The sequence below is a fragment of the Prionailurus viverrinus genome, chromosome C1 (assembly GCF_022837055.1).
Source record: "Prionailurus viverrinus isolate Anna chromosome C1, UM_Priviv_1.0, whole genome shotgun sequence".
Taxonomy (NCBI): Eukaryota; Metazoa; Chordata; class Mammalia; order Carnivora; family Felidae; genus Prionailurus; species Prionailurus viverrinus.
Window position 1 is genome coordinate 24,876,309 of NC_062568.1, and position 24,587 is coordinate 24,900,895.

General features: G+C 37.9%; 1 protein-coding gene and 1 long non-coding RNA gene across 5 annotated transcripts in view; both read left to right on the forward strand.

Annotated features, from left to right (window-relative positions):
* The window catches only part of NDUFS1 (NADH:ubiquinone oxidoreductase core subunit S1), a 30,941-nt gene extending 26,686 nt beyond the window's left edge, over positions 1-4,255 (forward strand). For all 4 annotated transcript variants that reach the window (XM_047870855.1, XM_047870853.1, XM_047870856.1 and 1 more), the window contains 3 exons: positions 383-517; positions 619-691; positions 2,497-4,255. In XM_047870855.1, the coding sequence (XP_047726811.1) occupies positions 383-517; positions 619-691; positions 2,497-2,588 (300 nt within the window). In that variant the 3' untranslated portion in view covers positions 2,589-4,255. The remainder of the gene's footprint in view (positions 1-382; positions 518-618; positions 692-2,496) is intronic.
* Positions 4,256-7,662: 3,407 nt separating this feature from the next.
* LOC125172586 (uncharacterized) lies at positions 7,663-23,387 on the forward strand. Its single transcript, XR_007154759.1, has 2 exons — positions 7,663-8,158; positions 23,149-23,387. It is a non-coding gene; the product is annotated as an uncharacterized LOC125172586 (long non-coding RNA).
* Positions 23,388-24,587: the final 1,200 nt, after the last annotated feature.

Here is a 24,587-nt window from a genome sequence, read left to right on the forward strand (position 1 = left end):
AAATACTGCTTTTAACTCTTTTTATTGTGAAAAAGAAAAAAGGCATCATGACATTTAAAATTATACACAGTTGTCTATAGATTTTGTTCATGATCAGTATCAGGTTAGCAAAAGCATTCAGATTTAGCATACCATTATCTCTTTAATGATTTATTTCATGATCAGCCTAATTTCTAAAGAGAAATTACTAACATACTGATAGCTGTTTATGAATTAAAATTTTTGACCATTGTGTTCTCCACTTAACCACAATATACATGCTAATGAACGCCAATAGAATTTTCATTGGTACAACATTATTTCACTATAGTTGCAATTACGTATGATTTGAATTTTTAAATACTAAAGCTTTGTGTCAATTTTGGGAACCTGATATGTATAGATTGCAGGTATGACTCTTCCATATGATACTCTGGATCAAGTAAGGAACAGATTGGAGGAAGTCTCTCCTAATCTCGTCCGATATGATGATGTCGAAGGAGCCAATTATTTCCAGCAAGCAAATGAGCTCTCCAAGGTAAAAACTTGCCTGTATGCAGTTTTCATACTAGTGTATCCTCTGGTGTTAGTTTTCAATTCTATTATTGATCTCATGCTTTTTTGTTCTTGTTGTTGTAGCTAGTGAACCAGCAACTTCTTGCTGATCCGCTTGTTCCACCTCAGCTAACAATAAAAGACTTCTACATGACAGGTATGCATCTGTCAGCATGCCTGCCAAATATAAAAGGTGGGAAGGTAGAAGATCACCTAACTTAGCATCGTGATTCCAACGTCTTCGAGTGCCTGGGTGGCTTAGTTTGTTAAGCAGCTGACTTGATTTTGGCTTAGGTCATGATCTTATGGTTCATGAGCTCGAATCCCATATTGGGCTCTGTGCTCACAGTGCGGAGCCTACTTCAGATCCTCTGTCTCCCTTTCTCTGCCCCTCTCCCGCTCAATCTCTCCCTCTGTCTCTCTCAAAAATAAATAAATGCCAAAAAAAAAAAGATTCCAACCTGTTATTAAGAATATTTGATATTTTTATTTAATCTTTGAAAATTTTCAAACATCAGAAGTAATGTAATTTGTATCATCTGATTTTACTCTCTTTTTTTTTTTGTTTCTGAAATGTAAGCATGTTTTCAATATAAAATTTTACTGTTGTGTATAAAATCATTGTATACTAATTTAGGAAGCATTTTTGTAAGTGACAGCCAGAATTGCTAAGGTTTTTCTGAGAAATACAGTAGAAATATCAAAACTCATGTTAAACAGTGCGTCTAGGTATGCCTGGGTGGCTTAGTTGGTTAAGCATTTGACTTGGGCTCAGGTCGTGATCTCATGGTTCGTGAGTTCGAGCCCCACATCGGGCTCTGGGCTGACAGCTCAGAGCCTGGAACCTGCTTCAGATTCTGTGTCTCCCACTCTCTCTGCACTGCCCTGCTCATGCTGTCTCTCTCTCTCTCTCTGAAAAATAAAATAAAAAAATAAAAACAAAAACCCAGTGCTTCTGATGTATGTTGTTAGGAATGTTTTTAAGGAATGCAGACTTACTGAAACTTCTTTACTGCAAATCTTCCATTTGGTATAAAATAACACCTGATATAATATCTGTGTTATGAGGTAATTTAAAAATGATTTTAAATAATTTTCTATCAAAGCAGATAGTGTTTTTTTAAATTTTTTAAGTTTGTATCTAAGATTATTGTTAATTGTTTTTTAGTTATGTTTGTTATAGAATACATACTTAAGCCCAAAGAGCAAACAATTACTATGATCCCACCATCCAGAAAAATAACTATATTTATTTTTTTAACATTTTGTCAGGCATCCAGGGATATACACATACATTTATTTAAACAAAAGATATGATTATTCATTTATGGGGGGGAGGGGGGTTGACAGCTTTATTGAAATATCATCCACATACCATGAAATTCACTCATAAAGTGTACAATTCAGTGGATTTTAGTATACATACTATTTTATAAACTTTTTTTCAAAAATAGTATTTTGTACATGTTTTACCTGTCTTTAATAATTTTCTACAATATTTTTAATGTTGCATACTAGCACGTTGTATGAATGTATATAATTATTATTATTTTAAGTTTACTTATTTTGAGAGAGAGAGAGCATGCACAAGTAGAGAGAGAGAGGGAAAGAATGAATACCAATTTGTGCTGGCAGCACAGAGCCTGACATGGGGCTGGATCCCATGAACCCGTGAAATTATGACCTGAGCCAAAATCAAGAGTCAGACACTTAACTGACTGAGCCACGCAGACACTCCATGGCTGTATATATATAATTATTTAATCATTCCTAGGAGTAATTGTTAAAAACATTTATTAGCTAATAAGGGACTTCTGAATTTGTTGCTCTCACATTACATATAGTTCAATAGGGTTTTATAGTCTTTTTTTGTTGTTCCTGAATATGTGCAACAAGAAAGTTTTACTGTGTGCTTTTTTAAAAATTGTATTATCAAAATGCACTTTTTAAAATATCTTTCAGACTCAATTAGCAGAGCCTCACAGACAATGGCCAAATGTGTCAAAGCTGTCACAGAAGGTGCCCAAGCAGTAGAGGAGCCATCCGTTTGCTGAAACATCTACTAGGAACCCTGTTTTGTTACAAATAATTAATGGACAATTATGTTGGAGTGATCTCCTACAGGTTTATCTGTTTAAAAAATAATCTGAATGATGTAATATTTAAGATTGTACCATGCTTATTTGAAAATGATACTGTGGTTATTAGTGAATTTTGAGGTTTCAAAAACATTTATGTGTTGTATGTAAACATTGTTAAATAGTTTAATGAACATATTTACAGATGCTCTTTCACATAAAAGCATTGGTAATCTTTGTGACACATAAAGAAAATCCTTAAAATAGGAGTTTTTGTTTATTTTCATTGATTGTTTATGTTTGTAAAATGGTCCTTCCATTAGGAGCCACTGTTTTCTAGTGCTAATGATCTAAGCATTCTGTCAAGCTGGGTAAATAGAAAATATATATATATAATATAATCCTACATCAGATATGTATTTGAACAATTATAATTAATCATAATAATGGTAGATCATGATTATTCAGCTTTTCCTGTATGCTAAGCACTCTGGTTTTATGTGTATTGTCTTGTTTTGTCCTTGCTACAACTCACTGAGATAGTGTTCTCTCATTTTACAGATGAGGAAACTGAAGCCTAGGGGTATTTGGTAGCTTGCCCAAGGTCACAGCAAAGTCGAGGACTCAAGCTTAGTTCTGACTTCAAAGCCCATTGTTCTTTCCTGCTACACATAATTGCCTCCCATTAATACAGATCCTATAGGTTATTACTTCTAAGAATTAGCATTGAGAAGCTTAATATATAGTCCATTTTTCTGTTTTCTCTTGAATCTGTTTCTATGTCACGGTGATTTATGTGACATTTTTCTTTGTGTAAGAGATTATACACACACATACACCACTAGAGTGAAGGAGTAAAGAGATATAATTTAGGTCTTTATTGAAGTTCCATATTCATTATATTAACACCATCTGTAGTCTTAAATGAACTAAATTATTCCAATAATAGAAGAAAAACTGACAGCTTTCATAATTTTCATTGTTAAAAAGTAAGTAAAAATTTCACAATTAACCTAGGAGATAATCTAATTTATTAAATTTTTTTCACAATCTATGGTCAGAATCCTTTTGTTTTATAATCCTTATTCCTATTTTCACTAAAGACTTAGCCCAATTATAGGATGCAATATTCTTGATATAATGAGATTTTTAAAATAATAATATGTCATTGATACTTTATCTTCAAAAATTGTACAAAATGTGTCACTTGTAACAGCTTTTTCAGAACTGTTTATCTTCTTTAGTAAAACATTAAGAAATGTATTTTGCTTAAAGTACTTAAAATTCTAAGTTGCCTGAAATTATACAAATTCTTGCTTAAAGCCTTTGAATTCAGCACAACCTTTCTGTCCCCTTAGCACTGTAGCTGACCTCGAGGGGGCATATGTGGCATATGCTGTTTTGTATTTTACACAGTACTTTTCAGTGAATGTTAGTAGATTTCATAGGCTTGTTGGTGAGGGAACATTGTGTTCAAGTGGAGAAGAGGTGACATATAACCAAATTGGTCCAGAATCCTTGGGCTGCCATCTAGGCAGTGCGTGTTGAACTTGTAATTCTTTAAAGAATACTCTGTCTGGGGTAAGTAGTGCTCTGTAAAATTGGCTTGTTTTTACATAAAGTAAATATGCAAGTCTGTCTGATGAGTGCCTATTGTGTGTAATGCTTAATAGTAAGGTTATTGCGGACATAAACATTAAGGGTGGTTGCTAGGGAAAAAAAAGACTTTCTGAAGAAGAGCTCCCAGATAGAAAAGAAATATATATAGGTGAGACTAACCTGGCTGATGGAATTAAGGTTCTAAGTAATGAAAGGGTCAGCAGTGAGAAGGTCTACAAAGGCTCAGAGCCAAGTCCCTTTGGGTGAAGAAACCAGTCTGAAAAAATCCAGGAAGAATGATACTCATTTACACTTGATCTTAGCCAAAAGGGAAGCTAAGAAGCAATGGGAAAAGTAATATCATTTAAAGAGGACCTTCTAAATATGTATCTCTAAAGCTTGAAGTACATTATGTCTAATTTCACAAAAAACCCTGCAACTAATAGGTTTGAGACCCAGGAAATATGAAGTAACTTGCCTAAAGCTACAGTTACAGACTAAAGGTAAGGGAGTTTAAATTCGAGATATTTTTATTGTCCTATGTTGCCTCAAATGTAAACCTTTTGGACAGTATGAAAATTGAGTACATGTACAAGAAGAATCTTAATGCCTAAGCTCCATACAGAATGCTCCCCAAATTTATTGTGAATTGTATTATAACAAATACGTTAATAAAAAGTATTATGCCTTCTTAATACTCAGTATACAATCATTATTGTTTGTTGCTGAGTTGTTTAAACACCACTTCTTGCCAGGTCTGACATATCTAGTTCAACTTTGGAAAGGTATTTAGAAAAATTTTAATATTGTTCGTTTGTAAAACGGGGATAAAAATTGAATAATTGTATTTACTTCTGACCTCAAAGAGTTGTTTTGAGGAGTAGGTCAGAAAACCTATGAAACTCTTAGCTTTCTTCCTGACACATAGTAAATGTTCAATGTGCTCAATAACTGAAGACCATTATTAGAGGAAAACGTGTACTCAAAATTTTGCTCAATTTCAGGAGGTTGCAGTGAACCATCCGTGGGAATTCTTTTTTTTTTTAAACTCTGTGCCCTGCCCAACATGGGGCTTGAACTCACAAGAGATCAGGAGTCACTCTACTGACTGAGCCAGCCAGGCACCATCATGGAAGTTCTTTATCCTAAAATTAAAAGTTCCATTCTAAATGAATCAAGTGAAAAACTCAAACTATTGATTGTGAAAGTCATGCCTAATACAACCTCCAGCTTACATATTTCTAAAGAAATGCATTCCTTTCCTAAGGCTCCAAGGAATTAAATTGACTTATCCAAGGTCAACCTAATCAACAAAACACTGCTACTACGGACCGTCCACCAAGGTTGTGAAATTTATTATGTAGAACTCTGCTTATTTTGATAGAACTTTTACCAGTCAAGTAGAAAGATTTACTGAGTGTTGCGTTCTAACCCTTAAAAGAGAGTACTTCTAAGAGCAAAACCATAAAAACAATGCTATCAGAAGAGGGGGAAAATACTTGCTAGTGAAGTAAAGGTAGTAAGATAGATAGTAAGGTAATAGAGGGTCAGAGCTATTGATGTGCACAAAGGAGGCCAGTGGATTCTTTTGCCAACATAAACTTCTAGCTAATATAAACTCAGCCTTATTGCTACTCTAACCAATTACACTGCCACTATTCAACACATGAGAAAAGAAAGCAGTGCTAAGAGGTGTTTTGTTTTGTTTTTTAATGTTAACATGTCATGACTACTGTTAAGATGTCCCTGGTAATACTACAAATCTGTTGGTAGCAAAGGTCTTGTATGGCTGTGAAAATGAGGGTTCAAATAGAAATTATGATACACATTAATATTACAAGCTATTTTTTTTTAGGACATTTGGTGAGGCTAGTCGTGTCTTAGCATGCCTAGACCTTGTTAGTGATTGACTCAACTTTTGAAAACGAGTGGGAAAAAATCTGATAAAGATCTATTGGAAAAAAATATATAGAGACAAAAATGGCCACCTTTTAATAATGATGAAGATAGCTAGTAACTCCCTAATAATTTTTTAATAACCAATATTTTAAAATATCTTAATTGCATAGTACTTTAATTATTTTGTTTAATTTAGCCTAAGAGACCATGTTAATGAGAAAACCATGACTAGATCTCAGGTCTAGATTTTAAGAGAACAAGGATCTTGGAAACAAATACCTTTTGCTTAAAGTATTTGTGAATTTTACCATTGAAAAACTTTGAAGATTGATTTACCTATGACTGATATTCAAGATCTTTGACATCTTAATATTTCAAAAATAACTTACACTACAAAGCATATGTTGGTATTGAAAAACATGGCAAATGTGTGGTTTACGACTAGTCATTAGTTTATAATATTTAATTTGAATTGGTATGTAAAGAGATCACAAGATGAATAACATTTAGAAGCATATAATTTTGGGTCTGGAAAGGACTGTAGAAAGAAATCTAGTATTACATATGCATTTTGTAATTGTGGAAATAGAGAATTAAGGACAAATTAGAGGCAGGTTTTTTAATTAGAAACAGCTCTTTTTTTTACTATTTTTTTTTAACATTCATTTTTTGAGAGACAAGAGTGCGAGTGAGGGAGGGGCAGAGAGAAAGAGAAACACACAGAATCTGAAGCAGGCTCCAGGCTCTGAGCTGTCAGCACAGAACCTGACATGGGGCTCAAACCCACAAGCTGTGTGATCATGACCTGAGCCGAAGTCGGGTGCTTAACAAACTGAGCCACCCAGGTACCCCAACACTCTTATTTATTTTTTTTTTAATTTTTTTTTTTTTAATTTTTTTTTTCAACGTTTATTTATTTTTGCGACAGAAAGAGACAGAGCATGAACGGGGGAGGGGCAGAGAGAGAGGGAGACACAGAATCGGAAACAGGCTCCAAGCTCTGAGCCATCAGCCCAGAGCCTGACGCGGGGCTCGAACTCACGGACCGCGAGATCGTGACCTGGCTGAAGTCGGACGCTTAACCGACTGCGCCACCCAGGCGCCCCCCAACACTCTTATTTAAATGAAGAATATGTAGCAGCACCTGGGTAGCTCAGTCAGTTAAGTATCAACTGCAGCTCAGATCATGATCTTGTGGTTCACAAGTTCAAGCCCCACATTGGGCTCTGTGCTAACAGCTCAGAGCCTGGAGCCTGCTTTGAATTCTGTGTCTCCCCTCTCTCTGTCCCTACCCCGCTCGCAGTGTATCTCTCAAAAATAAACATTTAAAAAAAGGTTATTTTTATTTTTATTTAAAAAAAAATTTTTTTTTCAACGTTTATTTATTTTGGGGACAGAGAGAGACAGAGCATGAACGGGGAAGGGGCAGAGAGAGAGGGAGACACAGAATCAGAAACAGGCTCCAGGCTCTGAGCCATCAGCCCAGAGCCTGACGCGGGGCTCGAACTCACAGACCGCGAGATCGTGACCTGGCTGAAGTCGGAGGCTTAACCGACTGCGCCACCCAGGCGCCCCAAAAAAGGTTTTTTTTTAATGAATATGTAGTGAAACAAAACATCAAAGTCGATGACAACTAAAAATAGGATACAAAATTATGCACATGTTATGTGTGGTAGGCAGCCTTGAAAATGACCCCCACCATCCCTGCCTGTTGGGATTCATGCCCTTATGTCCTTATGTAATCCCCTCTCCTTAAGTGTGGGCTGGATTTACTGATTCACTTGTAATCAGTAGGGATGTCCCTGCTGAGATTAGGTTTTTAAAAGACTGGCTTTCATCTTGGTTGTTCTCTTATTCTCTCCTTCTCAGATCACCACCTACCATGTTGAGAGGACACATAGGCAGCCTATGAAAAGGACCATGTGCTAAGGAACCAGCAATCATCAGCTAAGGATTCAGCAACCACTTGAGTAAGCTGAATCCTTTGGCCCCCAGTTGAGATGGCTATAACCCATAGACTTCCAGATTCCCAACACACAGAAACTGAGGTACTAAATGTTTGTTGTTTTTAGCCACTAAGTTTTGGGTTATTTTGTTATGTAATAATAGATCACTAATATGCTGTAATTATAACCTAGCAAAAGCATATGGTAGGATGACTCACATACAATGACTGACCCATGTGGGAGTATAAAGGCCTGACCTTCTAGATCCACTGGAGGACAACTCTAAAGGGCTTTCTTATATCTTAGCTTCTGAACTCTTTGTGGGTTTGAATGAGATTGTCATTGGGCCTGTACTACAGCTCAGCCTTTCCCTCTGCCCATTCCTGTTTTCTTTCCCTCCTTAACAGGTGTTGACCTTCAGGGAACTCCTTAATAAATATTCTGTACACTGGGGTGCCTGGGTGGCTCAGTTGGTTGGGCAACCGACTTCGGCTCAGGTCACAATCTCACAGTTTGTGGATTTGAGCCCCGTGTTGAGCTCTGTGCTGACAGCTGAGAGCCTGGAGCCTGCTTTGAATTCTGTGTCTCCCCCTCTCTCTACCCCTCCCCTGTTCATGCTCTGTGTCTCAATAATAAATAAATGTTAAAAAGAATAAAATAAATATTCTGTACACTAAACTCTTCTCAGAGTCTGCTACGTGGGGAATCCAGTCTGTGATAGCATCCGGAATATCTATGTATCCCCAGATAGCTACTCCAATTATCACTGTTTCAGCCAGCAAGACATGGATGGATGAGAGAGAGGAAGTGGAGTTTTATTTTATTTTATTTTATTTTATTTTATTTTATTTTATTTTATTTTATTACTTTATTTTTTAGAGAGAGAGTGCGTAAATTGGAAAGGGAAGAAAGAAAATCTCAGGCAGGCCCCACGCTCAGCGTGGAGCCCGATATGGGGCTGGATCCCACGACCCTGGGATCATGATCTGAGCTAAATCAAGAGTTGGCTACTCAACCGACTGAGCCACCCAGGCACCCTGCCTTTTAACATTTTATTGACTTGACGTAGAAATTGCATCATTTCCACTCATATGTCATAGGTAAGACTTAATAGCCACATTCACCTGCAAGAGAGGAGGCTGGGAAATATACCCAACTAAAGCCATCTACCTAACTAAAACAGATTCCTATTTAGTTAGTTTTGAGAGAGAGAGAGCGAGAGAGCGAGAGAGAGAGAGAGAGAGAGAGAGAGCGAGAGCAAGCAGGATCAGGAGAGGGGCAGAGAGAGAGAATCCTAAGCAGGCCCCATGCTGTCAGCATGGAGCCCAATGTGGGGCTCAATCCCACAAACCATGAGATCATGACCTGAGCCCAAATCAAGTGTGAGACACTTAACCAACTGAGCCATCCAAGTGCCCCTAAAACAAAGATTCTAAGAGATGGTGTTCTAGTTATTTTTTGCTGTGTAACAAACTACCCTAAAACTTAATTATATAAAACAACAACTATCTTACTATGCTTATAAGATGACTCCATGAGTGCAAAGTACAGAAAGGGCACAGTAGAGATGGGGTGATCGATCTGTGTTCCATAAGGCTGGATCCTCAGCTGGATGAATGGAATTCTACAAGATGACTGAAACAGCTCGGGGCTAGAGCACCTGTGGTGGGAAGACTCCGTTCCCAGACAGCGTCTTCACTCACAAGTTTGGCTCCTGGGCTGGAATGCTAGAAGGACGGTTTCAGATGGGATTGTCTTCAAGAGCATCTACTTGTGGCCTATTTAGCATGACAGTCTCAGGATAATCGTAGAGTGTTCAGGGCTCCAAGAGCAAGAGCATTCCTGGAGACCAATGAGGAAGCCGCAAGGTTTTTTATGACTTACCCTTGGAAGTTCTATAGCATCACTTCCACTGTCCACAGTCTTAGAGTGCACCCAGATTCAGGAGGGGGAAACATACATCCCATGGGAGGAGTGTCAAAGAATTAAAACTGCCACAAGGGTGAATATTGAGGGACAATTAGTTCCTGCCATAGGTCCTGAGTCTGTACCACAGCAATGAAGAGGGAAATAGAGAGAGAGAGAAGGAAAGCCAGAGACCATTAACAACTATAAAATGAAGTTTCTATAATATACCAATTAATCCGTAACTATTTTCTAATTACTTACTACATACACAACTCTAGTACTTTTGTATCCATTACAGAGTTGGTAAGTGTCCTGTTATATACTAGATAGCATTGAGGCCCTTCCCTTTGGCTCAAATTCTTTAAGCTTTTAAATATAGCTCAGGATCCTTGGCATATGTAACTGAAATGTTCTTTGTGGGCTTAAGGTTATTTATAGGAGGAAATGAGTCTTTGTTAGGTTGCTTGCAGATTGTCCAGGCTGGGGTGCTATAGATTGGTAAGTACTAGGTCCAAACGAAGTAGTGTTCCTCAGGTGACATATTTAGTATCACAGTTTGAGCACCACAATGGACCCCGAACTGTAGTTTTCTAGGGACTTCCATTCCATTTCCATTTAAAGGATTTACTACATTATTCAGCAGGATAAGTAACCTCCCTGCCAACAGTCTACTGTATATTAATTTTTTTCTGAATTAAAAAAAGAAAGTTGGGTTTTTAATTTTTTTTTTTTAATGTTTATTTATAATTTTTGAGAGAGACAGAGCATGAGACAGGGAGGGCAGAGAAAGAGGGAGACAGAGAATCTGAAGCAGCACCCAGGCTCTGAGCTGTCAGCACAGAGCCCGACACAGGGCTTGAACCCAGGAGCCATGAGATCATGATCTGAGCCAAAGTCAGATGCTTAACTGACTGAGCCACCCAGACACCCCCAAAAAAGAAAGTTTTGTAATCACAAAGACAAACTAGGACAGGAACTGAGCATACTGAGATCTTTAAACTCTTCCAAGATTTTGGGATTTTCCTCATATTCCTAGGGATAGGGTGACCTCACCCCATTGTTCTAGAATAGAAGCGTCTACTTTGCTGCTGGAAAGGCCTGGGATAATGTTGGAAATCTAAAAGGAGCAGTAAAGCATGGCTAAATTTCATTAATCTCCTTTTCCCCTGTCAAGAAGAATAAGGGCCACACATTTTTTGCCTGTTTCGTTTCTTTTTTTAAGACTGGAAGCAACTTGGGGCGCCTGGGTGGCTCAGTTGGTTAAGTGTCTGACTTGGCTCAGGTCATGATCTCATGGTTCGTGGGTTCGAGCCCCCAGTCGGGTTCTGTGCTGACAGCTCAGAGCCTGGAGCCTGCTTTGGATTCTGTGTCTCCCTCTCTACCCCTCCTCCACTCGTACTCTCTCTGTCTCTCAAAAATAAACATTAAAAAAAAAAAAGTCTGGAAGCAACCTGGTCTCAATCTCAAGGGCAACATTATGTGGGTAAAGTTAAGTAATAAGATAACATATGCCTTCCTTTAGCTCCCCATATCTCAAACTACAATTCCCATAAAGCATGAAGTGGAAATGTATTATTTACTTAGAAGCAGGAACTAAACAGCCACACCTCTTGATGGGTTGGGGCTTGTTTTGTACCTGCAAACCCGGAGGGAATGATAAGGAAGGGTAGTGTATCCCTGGGCAGCCGCATTCCCTTGGGAAATTGGGGTTATTCCTCAGTAACTCCTGTGTGTGTCCTCACTCTTGTGACCTATGCCCTCTCCTTTATCCACTTTACCAGCCAATGTGTGTGTCCATCTCCCTTTAAACCTTTTGTTCCATAGGAGATGAGATGTGTTCCATATTCCTTTCACTCTATCTCTAGTGGTTTGCCTCAAGTGTTCTTACCTATTATTTCCCTCTCATGTCATTCCCACTTATACTTGAGATGCATTTTCTACCAGTTCCAATTTATCATTGTCCTCCCCTGTACTCTGCATCTTTCCTTCATGTGACTCGGTATAGAAAATGTATTGCCCTTTGGTAAAACCCTCATCTGAAACTGGAATATTAGGACAAATATCTTGTAAGGGAATAGTTTTAGGAACATGTGGTGCCCTGTATAAACCTATTGGTGGCCAGAAAAGAGATACCTAATCATTTTCAATAATATATTTGAGTCTTAAGAATCCACATCTTATTCTACTGTGAACTTTTTGATGAGAATTAGTTCTTCCATTCATGTTTTATGGTTTAGTTCATTAAGTTCCTGTGCAAGAAAAACAATTAAAAATTTTTTAATGTTTATTTATTTTTGAGAGAGAGACAGAGAGACAGAGTGCAAGCAGGGGAGGGGCAGAGAGAGGGAGACAGAGGATCTGAAGCAGGCTCCAGGCTTTAAGCTGTCAGCACAGAGCCGACATGGGGCTTGAATCCACGAACTGTGAAATCATGACCTGAGCTGAAGTTGGGCGCTTAACCGACTGAGCCACTTAGGTGCCCCAAGAAAAGCAATTTTAACAAGGAAAATGGAAAACACCCTAAGAGGGGTAGGAAACCTTTCTGCCAGGTGAACTACTAAAGAGATTATTAGGAGCTTCTGTGCTTTTAACAGTCACCTGCTAATATCCTTAATAGCTTGACAAGGTTACTAGGCAAGAACTGTGCCTATTCAATTTTATTCCCTGGGCAGTATCCAACGTGCTCTGTATATGTGAACATCTGATGTTAACTTGAGTTATTATGCCTGATCCTCAAGGTTGAGTAGAACAACTCAACTGCTCATTCTTGGGAATAATAGGTAATTTTTCCCGGGCACCAAGATACAATGATTAGGGCATGGGCAAGGAATTTTCCTAAACTGGCCTATCTGCCCGGAAGAGGTCATTCCTTTTCCCATGTGAGTACCTCCCTCCCAGAGAGCTGCATTGACTCACTCTCTGACTCAGCACGATTACACACAATAAACAGTTGAGAAATTATTGTCTCTGCTAAGAGTTTCTGATGCGGTAAAGCACATGGATGCAATTAGTGACCAAAAAGATACCAATCTCAATTTCTAATAAGGCCCCTAGTTCTTTCCCTGGTCCCTTTTCTCTCCTGAACCCACTCACAAAGCTAATGCATCAAAAGTGTTGGCTACCCTCTTCTCTCCTCACACTCCAGTTTCTCCAAAGCTTCTCACCTTCCTTCTCCAAAACCCCCAAATGCTTTTTCCACCAGAGTTCAAAGAATTTACTCTTTGTTCTTCAATATATATGTGCTAAGTTTAGCCAACTTAAGTTTAGCTAAATTTTTTTCTTAGGCATTGGAGGGAGACTAAGTTGGCAGAGATTGCTTTCTGGTTAAGTAGAGTATATAGGGTTCTCTTTACTAGTTTACTAGTTACTTAGTCTTCCATTGTGTGCCTCTACCAAAATTTATCCCAATTCCTATCCATAATGATAGCTAAAATGTATTGAGCATATACTGTGGGTTAGGCACTGTTCTAAATATCACAGCCCAATGAAGTAAATTCTATTATTAGCTTTTGGTAAACCAAAAGCAGAGTGGGGTAATTTGTCCATGATCACATAGCTAGTAAATTGTGCAGATGGGATTGGAATCTAGGCAATTCTTAGCCACTATGCTATACTTCTTCCCTGTTGATGGGATATTTAGGCCTTTCTCTAGATTCCTTTAGATTTTTTTTTAATATAGATAATGCAGTAATGAATACCCTAGTACATAAATATTTACTTTTTTTTTTTTTTTTTTTTTTTTTTTTGAGAGAGAGAGGGCACGACTACAGGAGAGGGGTAGAGGGAGAGAAAGAGAGAATCCCAAGCAGGCTCCATGCTCAGCATGGAACCTGATGTGAGGCTTGATCCCTCAACCTTGGGATCATGACCTGAGCTGAAATTAAGAGGTGGATGCTCAACTGACCACCCAGGTGCCCCATTTTCTAAGTATATCAGTAAGGACAAATTCCTTGAGATGACATTATGAGGTCAAAGAGCAACACATTTTTATTTGAACAGGAAAAGTTTCTCCTCCAAATGTATCATTTGTTTGGAGGAGGCAGCATTTTTATCAGAGGCAACAAGCTGTCCTCTTACAGTATTTGAATTTTTACTAGCAGGGCATCTGGGTGGCTCAGTTGGTTGAGCATCTGACTTCAGCTCAGGTTAGTGATCTTGTCATGAGTTGGAGCCCCACATTGGGCTCCCTGCTATCAGCATAGCACCCACTTTGGATCCTGTCTTCCTATCTCTGCTCCTCCCCTGCTTGCTTTCTCTCTCTCTCTCAAAAATAAACAATTTAAAAATAAGTAAATAAAATAAATCTTATTAAAAAATAAAATAGAAAATAAAATAAAAATTTACTAGCAGAAGTACTAGAAAGTCATCTTAGTCCTTTATCTGAGGGAGTGATTATCTAAGTGGTCCTTTCCTCCTATCATTGCTGTTATTTGATTAGGAGTGCACACAAGTAAATTGCAAGCCGAAGAGTCCTAGACTGGGGCCTGGGTCATGGTAGTTCAGTGATTGAATTAAATGACAAGGTCTTTGATTTTTTTTTTAAATCTGTAAAATGGGGACATTAAGTACTACTTACTTTATCTCCCACGTATGGGTTTAGAGACACAAATATGAATGTATACATTGTTCATATGTGTCATTAAGAACACTTATAATGGAGGGATACCCATCTAGGAACCAGGGGTGAGAACTATGGGGCCCATTAGGAAATTGAGATCTGGTATCTTTTGGGTCACTAAATGCATACATGTGCTTCACTCATACATGTGCATTAGAAACTCAGGCAGAGACAATAATTTCTCAACCATTTATTGTGTGTGACCATCTGTATAAGTCTTAGTATACTTTTAGCAGGTAGGCTTACTATAAATATTTTATGAATAAATTAATGAACAAAGTTTTCTTTCTTTTTTTAAGTTTATTTATTTTGAGAAAGAGAGCAAGCTAGCAGGGTAGGAGCAGAGAGAGAGGAAGGGGGAGAATCTCAAGTAGGCTTCCTGTTGTCAGTGCAGAGCCTGACATGGAGCTCGTTGTGAGATCATGACCTGAACCAAAACTAAGAGTTGGATGCTTAACTGACTGAACCACCCAAGTGCCCTGAACAAAGTTTCCAATACTGGTCATCAATTTTCCAAAGCTAATACAAACATCCTTTCAAAAAAAAAAAAGAAAATAATTTTTAGCACTTTGTTTTTCCCCTAAATAATGAATGTCTATGTCTTCTTTAGGAGAACTATGTTCATAATATGGCTTAAGGTCTTAAATTTTGGTCTTGGGTAAACTAATAAGCAAATCACCCAGAGCAGAGTCTGAAGTTATCTACGTTGTCAAATGTTGAGTAACTGCCTCTCTATAAATTTGGAAAATACAAAAATGTAGAAAAATAATCCATTTATTAACTAGTAACCCTTATGCTGTATAATTTATTGGTCCTTCAGGATACTATCTTCCATTTCTTTAAATTTGTTGATAGACAACCCTATTTGTGAATCACTTCCAAGTGATTAGCAATCTAGTAGAAATTAGTCATATGTAGTCATATATATGCTGACAAAACTTTCAAATTATATCTTAGATTATGTGTATTTTACTGGACTATATAAGTCACTTTTTATAAATTTCATCTTCTATTTTATTCTAAAACTTTCAATTATCTTGAATAATGTTCTTTCTTGTTGAGTGTATCCATATTTCAAATATTTGTACAAATGTGGATATAAATTGAATCCATTTTTCCCCTTTTCCAACTTGTGTGTGTGTGTGTGTGTGTGTGTGTGTGTGTGTGTGTATTTTATTTTTTTAAGTAAGCTCTATGCCCAGCTGGGGCTCAAACTCACGACCCTGAGATCAAGAGTTGCTTGCTCTATTGACTGAGCCAGCTAGGCACCCCTAGATTTATATATTTTTTAAACTAAGTTAGGAAATATCTACCAACTTCAACATGGAAATATTATTTATTTATTTATTTTTAGCACATGTATGAACAGGGGAAGGGCAGAGGGAGAAAGAGAATCTTGGCCTCCATGCCCAGTGCAGAGCCCAATTTCGGGCTCATGATTGTAAGGTCATGACCTGAGCTAAAATCCAGGGTCGGATGCTTAACTGACTGAGCCACCCAGACTCCTAATATGAAAATATTTTACACTTAGGTGTTTTGGAATAGAAAACTATACCTTTCTATGAATGATACATGTGTGTACTCAAATGCAGAAATAAACATGAAAAACATTCTTTCTAATTAGGGATAGATAGAATATATATATATATATATATATATATATATATATGTATGTATGTATATATATGTATGTATGTATATATATGTATGTACGTATATATATGTATGTATATATATGTGTGTATGTGTGTATATATATATATATATATATAATTTTTAACATTTATTTTTGAGAGAGAGAGAGACAGAATGCAAGGGGGGGAGTGGCAGAGAGAGAGAGGGAGACACAGAATCTGAAGCAGGTTCCAGGCCCTGAGCTGTCAGCACAGAGCCCAACATGGGTTCCAACTCATGAACCGTGAGCTCATGACCTGAGACACTTAACCAACTAAGCCACCCAGGTGCCCCAGATTAGAATATTTTTAAAGAATTTATCACTAAGCAGCCAAAATTTTTATTCTCAAGAGTTTCAGGATTTTTCCAAGAACTAGAAAAATAATATTGTTTTAGTCTGTTGGGGTTGCTATAAAAAAATACCACGGACTGGGTAGCTCATGAACAAATTTATTTTTCACAGTTCCAGGGCCTGGAAGTCCACCATCAGGGTGCCAGCACGGTTAGGTTCTGGTGAAGGCCCTTTCCAGGTTGCAGACTGCCACCTCCTATGGTGCCTCACAAGGTAGAAGGGAGCACAGGGCTCCTGAGGTCTCTTTCATAAAAGCACTGATCCCATCCATGAAAGCCCCATCCTCATGACTGAAGCACCTCCCAAAGGTCCCACCTCCTAAAATCATTACACTGGGCATTAGGATTTCAACATATAATTTTTGAAGGGACACAAGCATTCAAATAAATGTTTGAATAAATCATAACAAATAAATCAACAAATACCCAACTCGACAGCAGTCCTCCTCAGTTATGGGAAAGTAATTGCCAATGCAAAACAGATACTAGTATGAAGTTCTACTTTATTCTGAATAACTGTGCTGGGACCTATATTTTCTGAGTCATGCTATCGAATAGACAACGAACTCAATGATGAACTTAAGTTCTAGTTATTGCGTGTGTACTCAACAAGACTTTGATTTACTAAGCGTTTGCAGCATTGAAGCTGTTTCTAAAATTTCTGTTCACTCTTTTTGGGGCAGTCATTATATCCAACACTATTTACTGGGTGGCAGCACTATGTGATAATGTACACACTAATTTGTGGGGTACCTGGGTGGCTCTGTTGGTTAAGCGCCGACTTAGCTCAGCTAATGATCTCACAGCTCATGAGTTTGAGCCCTGCATCAGGCTCTGTGCTGACGGCTAAGCCTGGAGCCTGCTTCAGATTCTGTGTCTCCCTCTCTCTTGCTCCTCCCCTGCACGCACTCTGTCTCTCTCTCAAAAAATGAATAAATGTTAAAAAAAAATTTTTTTTTTTAATGTACACACTGATTTGTGTGTTAAGAAAGAAAGTTCTGGAATCAGTTAATTGCCCAGATTTGAATCCTGGCTCGACCACTTATCAGCTATGTCATTTCTATTACTATTACCTATTGAAATGGAAATGACAAGGATAATTACACCTGCCTCGTAGAGTTAACTAAATAATATATATAAAGCACTAAGCAAGAGTAGTGCTTAATAAGTGTTAGTTGTTATTTCATCCTTTAAAAAGAAAGAATGAAAATGTATACTTAGGGATGCCTAGCTGGCTCAGTTTGGTAGAGCATCCAACTCTTGATATTGGGGTTGTGAGTTGAGCCCCACATTGGGTGTAGAGATTACTTTTTTTTTTTTTAACGTTTATTTATTTTTGAGACAGAGAGAGACAGAGCATGAACGGGGGAGGGTCAGAGAGAGGGAGACACAGAATCCGAAACAGGCTCCAAGCTCCGAGCTGTCAGCACAGAGCCCGATGCGGGGCTCAAACTCACGGACTGCGAGATCGTGACCTGAGCCAAAGTCGGCTGCTCAACCAACTGAGCCACCCAGGCACCCGAGATTACTTTTTTAAAAATGTGTGTTTAGAAGTCTGTGATTTAGTATGCAACCCATCTGTAGCTTAGGACTAGAGTAGAAAGCCTTATGGCTTTTTCCACATAATGCTTTACATCAAAAATTTTATTTCTAGTCAGTTGAAAGTAATAAGAATGGGGAAACCTTGTCTTTAGAAGTAACTTCCAGACAGAAAATAAGTATATAAATATTGGATACCTGGATTACTCCCTGAGGTTTAGCTACTAAAAGCAATATCCCCTATTTTGAATCATGATTTATTACATGCCCAGTAGTAGTCACCACCAGTACCTATTGCAGTGCCTTGCACAGTCAGGCATTCAAACATTAGCTCAATAAATAAATGAATAAAAAGTAAATTCACAGTTAAAGCCAAGAGTATGAAGAGAATGTTTAATTTTTTTTTTTTCATTTAGTTCCAGCAGTGTAATTCCCAACCAGCAAAGTGCATACAGGTTATATGAATCAAGCTCTTTGGTCCACAGAGTAATGCATCATACGAAATTATAATCATTGCTTTTACAACTGTGTATGATCCTGTAAAATTCTGTGCTCTTGGTGGCAAATGGAGGAGGAAGACAGATAGATGGATCAGCAAGAGTTCTTCACTCCTGGTGGAGGACAAATCAAAACCAATGTCCTACCAATGGAAGATGACCGACATTTACTTTTATGAAGGATTTAGACAAATTTGCAAACATATTGCAATTTTTACTTTTTATTGAAAAAAATTTTTAAATACATTTTATTCTGTGTTTTCGTATTTTTTCTTAATGTTTGTTTATTTTTTTTTAGAGAGAGAGAGAGAGAGAGACAGTGTGAGTGGGGGAGGGGCAGACAGAGAGGGAGACAAAGAATCCAGAGCAGACTCCAGGTTCTGCGCTGTTGGCATGGAGCTCAATGCGGAGCTTGAACTCACAAACCGTGAGATCTTGACCTGAGCTGAAATTGGATGCTTAACCGACTGAGCCACCCAGACTCCCCCATACTGCAATTTTTAAAAAAGTGATTTACTGAGCTATGAAAAAATAAAAGGGGACCTGTTATTAAAGAGATATTTCCCTTTTGCTTGATTTATGTGGCCTGATTGTCCCATTAGTCCATATATATTAATTAGTCTAAATATATTCATGTGGTAGGCTGAATGATGGCTCCCAAAATGTCTGTGTCTTAATTTCCTGAACATATGAATATGTTACCTTGCATGGCAAAATCAATTTTGTAAGTATGATTAAGTTAAGGATCTTGAGATGGGGAGATTATTCTGAATTATCTGAGTGGGGGCCCAATGTAATCAGAAGGATCCAAATACAGCGAGACAGGAGGAAGGACAAGAGACAGAGGAGACTGGAAGACACTGTGCTGTTGGTTCTAAAGATATAGGAAGAGATCATGAGTCAAGAAATTCAGGTAGCTTCTAGAAGCTGGAAAAGGCAAGGAAACATTATATTCCCTGGAGCCTCCAGAGAAATGCAACCTTGCTGATAGCTTAATTTTAGCCCTGTAAAACCCATTTTGGACTTCTGACCCACAGAACCGTAAGATAAAAATCTATGTTGTTTTCATTTTATTGTATTTTTTTAAGTTTATTTTTTCAGAGAGGGAGAGGGAAAGAGAGAGCAAGCCAGAGAAGAAAAGAGAGAGAATCCCAAGCAGGCTCCATGCTCTCCGTGCTGAGCCCAATGTGGGGCTTGATCTCACAAACCATGAGATTATGACCTGAGCTGAAATCAAGAGTCAGACACTTAACTGACTGAGCAACCCAGGTGACCCTAAACCATGTTTTTGTAAGCCACTAAATTTGTGGCACTTTGTTAGGACAGCAAGTTTCTAGTATACATTCATTAATCTGCACCTAACTTATGGAGACACTAATTTGTAGTCAGTACAAACAAATTTACTTCTAGTTCTCTTGGATTAAAACTGGAGTTATCTTAGGGTGTCTAGCTGGCTGAGTCGGTAGAGCAGGCAACTCTTGATCTTAGGGCATAGGTTTGAGCCCCATGTTGTTGGGTATAGAATCTACTTTAAAAATAAATAAAATGAAAAAATGAACAAAACACAACTAGAGTTATCCTTGGAAAAGTGATTTATTCCAGGGCTGGGGTAGGAAAAAATATAATTAATCTAGAGCATCTTTTGGTATCAGAAAGTGAAGAAGTGCTCAAAAAAGATTGAGGGTATGTCAAAAGGGTACAGACACTACCTGAAAAAGGTATCAATGGCTAAAGCTGGAAGTTGAACAACAAAATAATGATAATTTGGATTATAACTCCCCAAATTAAGTATAAATATATATGCATGAGTCCATAATAAAATAAATACATACATAAATACATAAATGGAGGAGAGTGGACAATTCCATTGAAGAATGTTAATGTGGGGGGAAAAATTAATGTGAGAAAGTTTGAGGAAAAGCAGAATATTTACATAGTTCAAAGTATGTCTCCCATAATATTAAAAAAATTTTTTGTCTTATTTATTTATTAATTTATTTTTTAAATTATTTGTTTTTTATTTGAGACAAAGAGAGACAGAGCATGAGCAGGGGAGGGGCAGAGAGAAAGGGAGACACAGAATCTGAAGCAGGCTCCAGGCTCTGAGCTGTCAGCACAGAGCCCAACACAGGGCTCAAACTCACAAAGCACGAGATCATGACCTGAGTGGAAGTTGGATGCTTAAACGACCAAGCCACCCACATGCCCCTCCCATGATATTTTTAAATTACAATTTTTTTATATAATTATAACTTTACGGTGGAGAAATCTAGAAGAAGCTTAACCAAGTAATCAAGATCAATAATCACTAGTGTGGCGGGCAGAATTTTAAGATGTCTGCTCACTTCCTCTGTCCTTGCTACCTTTGATATATATGCCTTGCCTCCAGGCTGTGAATATAATGGATTTAAATCCTGTAATGAGGTTATATTATGTGACACTGTTGACTTTAAGAAAGGGAGATGATGGGTTGGGGCCTGACCTAATTATATGTGCCTTTTATTTTACTTATTTATTTTTTGTAAGATTTTATTTTTAAGTAATCTCTATATCCAACATGGGGCTCAAACCTATAATTCGGAGATCAAGAGTCCCATGCTCTCCCAACTGATCCAGCCAGGTGCCCCTTTCTGAGTCTTTTAAATCTTGGCCTAGAAGTCAGAGATTCGAGGTGTGAGAGGGATTGTCTGGGAGGTGCTCCTGCTGCCATTGTAGGTGGAGGCACCACACAACTAGAACTTGAGAGTGGCCTCTAGGAACTGAAAGTGATCCCTGGCTGCCAGATACCAGAAGACAGGTCAGTTCTATAACCAAGAAGCTGAATTCTGCCAACAACCTGCATGAACTGGGAAGAAGGATACAAGCTCCACATGCGAATGCAGCCATCCGACACCTCAGTTTCGGCCTTATGAGACCCCGAGCAGGAAGCCCAGCTTCAACTTGCCTGGACTTCTCACCTCCAGAATCCATGAGATAATAAGCGGGTGGTGTCTTACCGCGCTGGGTCTGTGGTGATTTACTCTGGCAGCGGAAGAAAACTATACAAGCAGCCATAACATATCTCAACATCATGCCCCAATAGGGTGCTCTGAAAAGGACACATCGCGTACGAGATTTTCTTGCCTAAAATAAATTACCTCATCTAATCATGGGAAAACATAAGAGGAACCCAAATGGAGAGACATTCTACAAAATGACTGACTAGTACTCTTCAAGACAGTTGAGATCATGAGAGACAAGGAAAGACTGAGTGTCTGGAGTGGAAAAAGCACTTTAGTGGTAAACTGGTGAAATCTGCAGTTTAGTTAACAACAAAAACTACAACAAAACACAGTCATTTCTCTCTACAACTGGCTAGGCTATGTAACCGTAAACAAATCACTTGCTAGATGTTGGTTTTTCCAGTTGTTACAAACAGTGAGTTTGTAGTGGTACTTTAGGATTCTTAGCTGAGGGGCGCCTGGGTGGCTTAGTCAGTTAAGCGTCTGACTCTTGGTTTAGCTCAGGTCATGATGAAGTCCTCTTGGGATTCTCTGTCTCTCCCTGCCCCTCTCCCGCTCATGTTCTCTCTCTCTCTCAAAATAAACTTAAAAAAAAAATAAATAACAGATTCTTAGCTGAAATAGTCGCTTACTGTTTGTTTTTTAGTAGTTCTATTTTCCTTTAAGAAAGCTTAATTTTGGAAGAGTTGGTATGTTTTGGAAAACTTAGTGTGCTTTAACATTGTAATGATTGTGATGTGCTGATACAGATTAATGAAAGCAAATACTATGAATGGATATAATCCAAAAATGAAAATCTGGACAACTTAGTACATTGTGGAGGCTTTTTGCGGTTATTGCTTTGCTTTGAATTTTCTTTTTATTTCAAATTAAAGAGTTGGCATAAACAACAAATACACAAAATCCTTTTACGGTTTAAAAGAATGAACATTTCAGAAATTTTCTGAATTCAAGTCAGGATAAAGAGAGGCAACCAGAAAAGAATTCAGTAACACACCATTCAAACAGTTTGATTCAGACAAGATAGAAACCCCCTTCTAATAGGAAAAAAAAAAAAGGACAAATGGACTACATGGAGTATTTACAAGAGCTTTCTTTTTTTTTTTTCAAAGTTTATTTAATTCGAGAGAGCGAGCATGAGCAGGGGGAGGGTGGGGAGAGAGAGGAGGAGAGAGAGAGAGAATCCCAAACAGACTTTGCACTGTTGGTGCAGAGGACCCGGGGCTCAAACTTATGAACCATGAGATCATGACCTGAGCCGAAACCAAGAGTTAGTCGCTTAACTGACTGCTTCACCAAGGTGCCCCTACATGAGCTTTCTAAGTATGGTATCATGAGTCTCTTCCCCTATAATTTTTTGTTAGCTTTATTTCAGAGAGATGGACACATATGGTGTGGATTGAATGATGCTTTATCACATCATCAGTGATAACTGTATAAAGTACTCTAACTTTGCTGCTTGTACATTTTAGGTAACATAATTCTTCCCTCCTTCCTCCATAGAGAGAAACACAATGCTTACCATTTCCAGCTCAAGACTGGCTTAACGGCCTCCTCCGAGGTTAATGTTAACATCGTTCTGGACAGAGTAACAGGAAGCATCTGTGTATCTGACCACAAACTGAGATGATCCATTCTTCCCCCATCTGAAGTATAAGTTCTGTTGGTATTAAATTGCTTAATTGCTTCTGCTTTATATATTAATACTTTAAAACATCATAAAATCTCTGGGAAAACTAAAATGATTTATGACTATGTAAATATTTATTTAGTTCTTCCCAGTTGGTCAATATTGATTCTTTTTTTCCCCCCTCTATACTTTATTATTTATTTATTTATTTTTAAAGTTTTTATTTAAACTCCAGTTAGTTAACATACAGTATCATATTAATTTCAGGTGTATAATATCGTGATTCAACAATTCCATATATCACCCTGTGCTCCCCACGTCAAGTGCACTCCTTAATCCCCATCACCTATTTAACCCATCCCTCCACCCCCTCCCTTTTTCCTCTATAATTTAAAGGAAACTTGTATTATGAAAGCTATTCTTAGATATCTTTTGTTTTTATGTTCTAGAACCATCTATGGCTACAGGAAACTCAGGGAAGAATGTTAGTCAATTAGCAGATGCTAAGTTACCCAGAAGAGCAGATGGAATAATTGATTATGTCCTACAAAATGGGGGAAGGGAATACTTAAAGATCTTTCCTCAAGTATGCTACAGAGTTTCCATACAAAAGGCTGTAACTAAAACTATATTTTTCTTTTTTTTTAAATGATTTATTTATTTATTCATTTTGAGAGAGAAAGAGAGCACAAGCAGGGGAGGGTCAGAGAGAAGGAGAGACAGAATCCCAAGCAGGCTCCACACCATCAGTGCAGAGCCCGATATGCGGCCCGAACTCACAAACTGTGAGATCATGACTTGAGTTGAGATCAAGAGTTGGACACTTAACCAACTATGCCACTCAGGTGCCCCATAAAACCATATTTTTCTTCTCTTGTATGTTTGTTTTTATTTCAGGTGATCTTTTATGTTACTTTTTAACCTGTAGAGTTTTCAATATGATGTGGCATTAATCATTTAAAAATAGAGTATGCATACATTTAAAGTTTTTTTTGGCAATAAAAAATGTACAAGAGAAATAAGCCAATAGAACAAAGTAGCATACTTTGCACTGCTCCCAGATTTTTTAGCCTACACTATAATATGGACGATTGGAATATATTGGCATCATTAGAATTGTACAGATATTTTACTAATCACCTTGGGACTCTTAGTGAGATTGAAAGTCCACATTTGCTTCCTCAGAACTCTTCTCATTCAACCTATAAAATAGCCATATCTTTAAAAAAACGTTTTTTTATGTTCATTTTTGAGAGAGACAGAGACAGAGCACGAACAGGGGAGTGGCAGAGAAAGAAGGAGACACGGAATC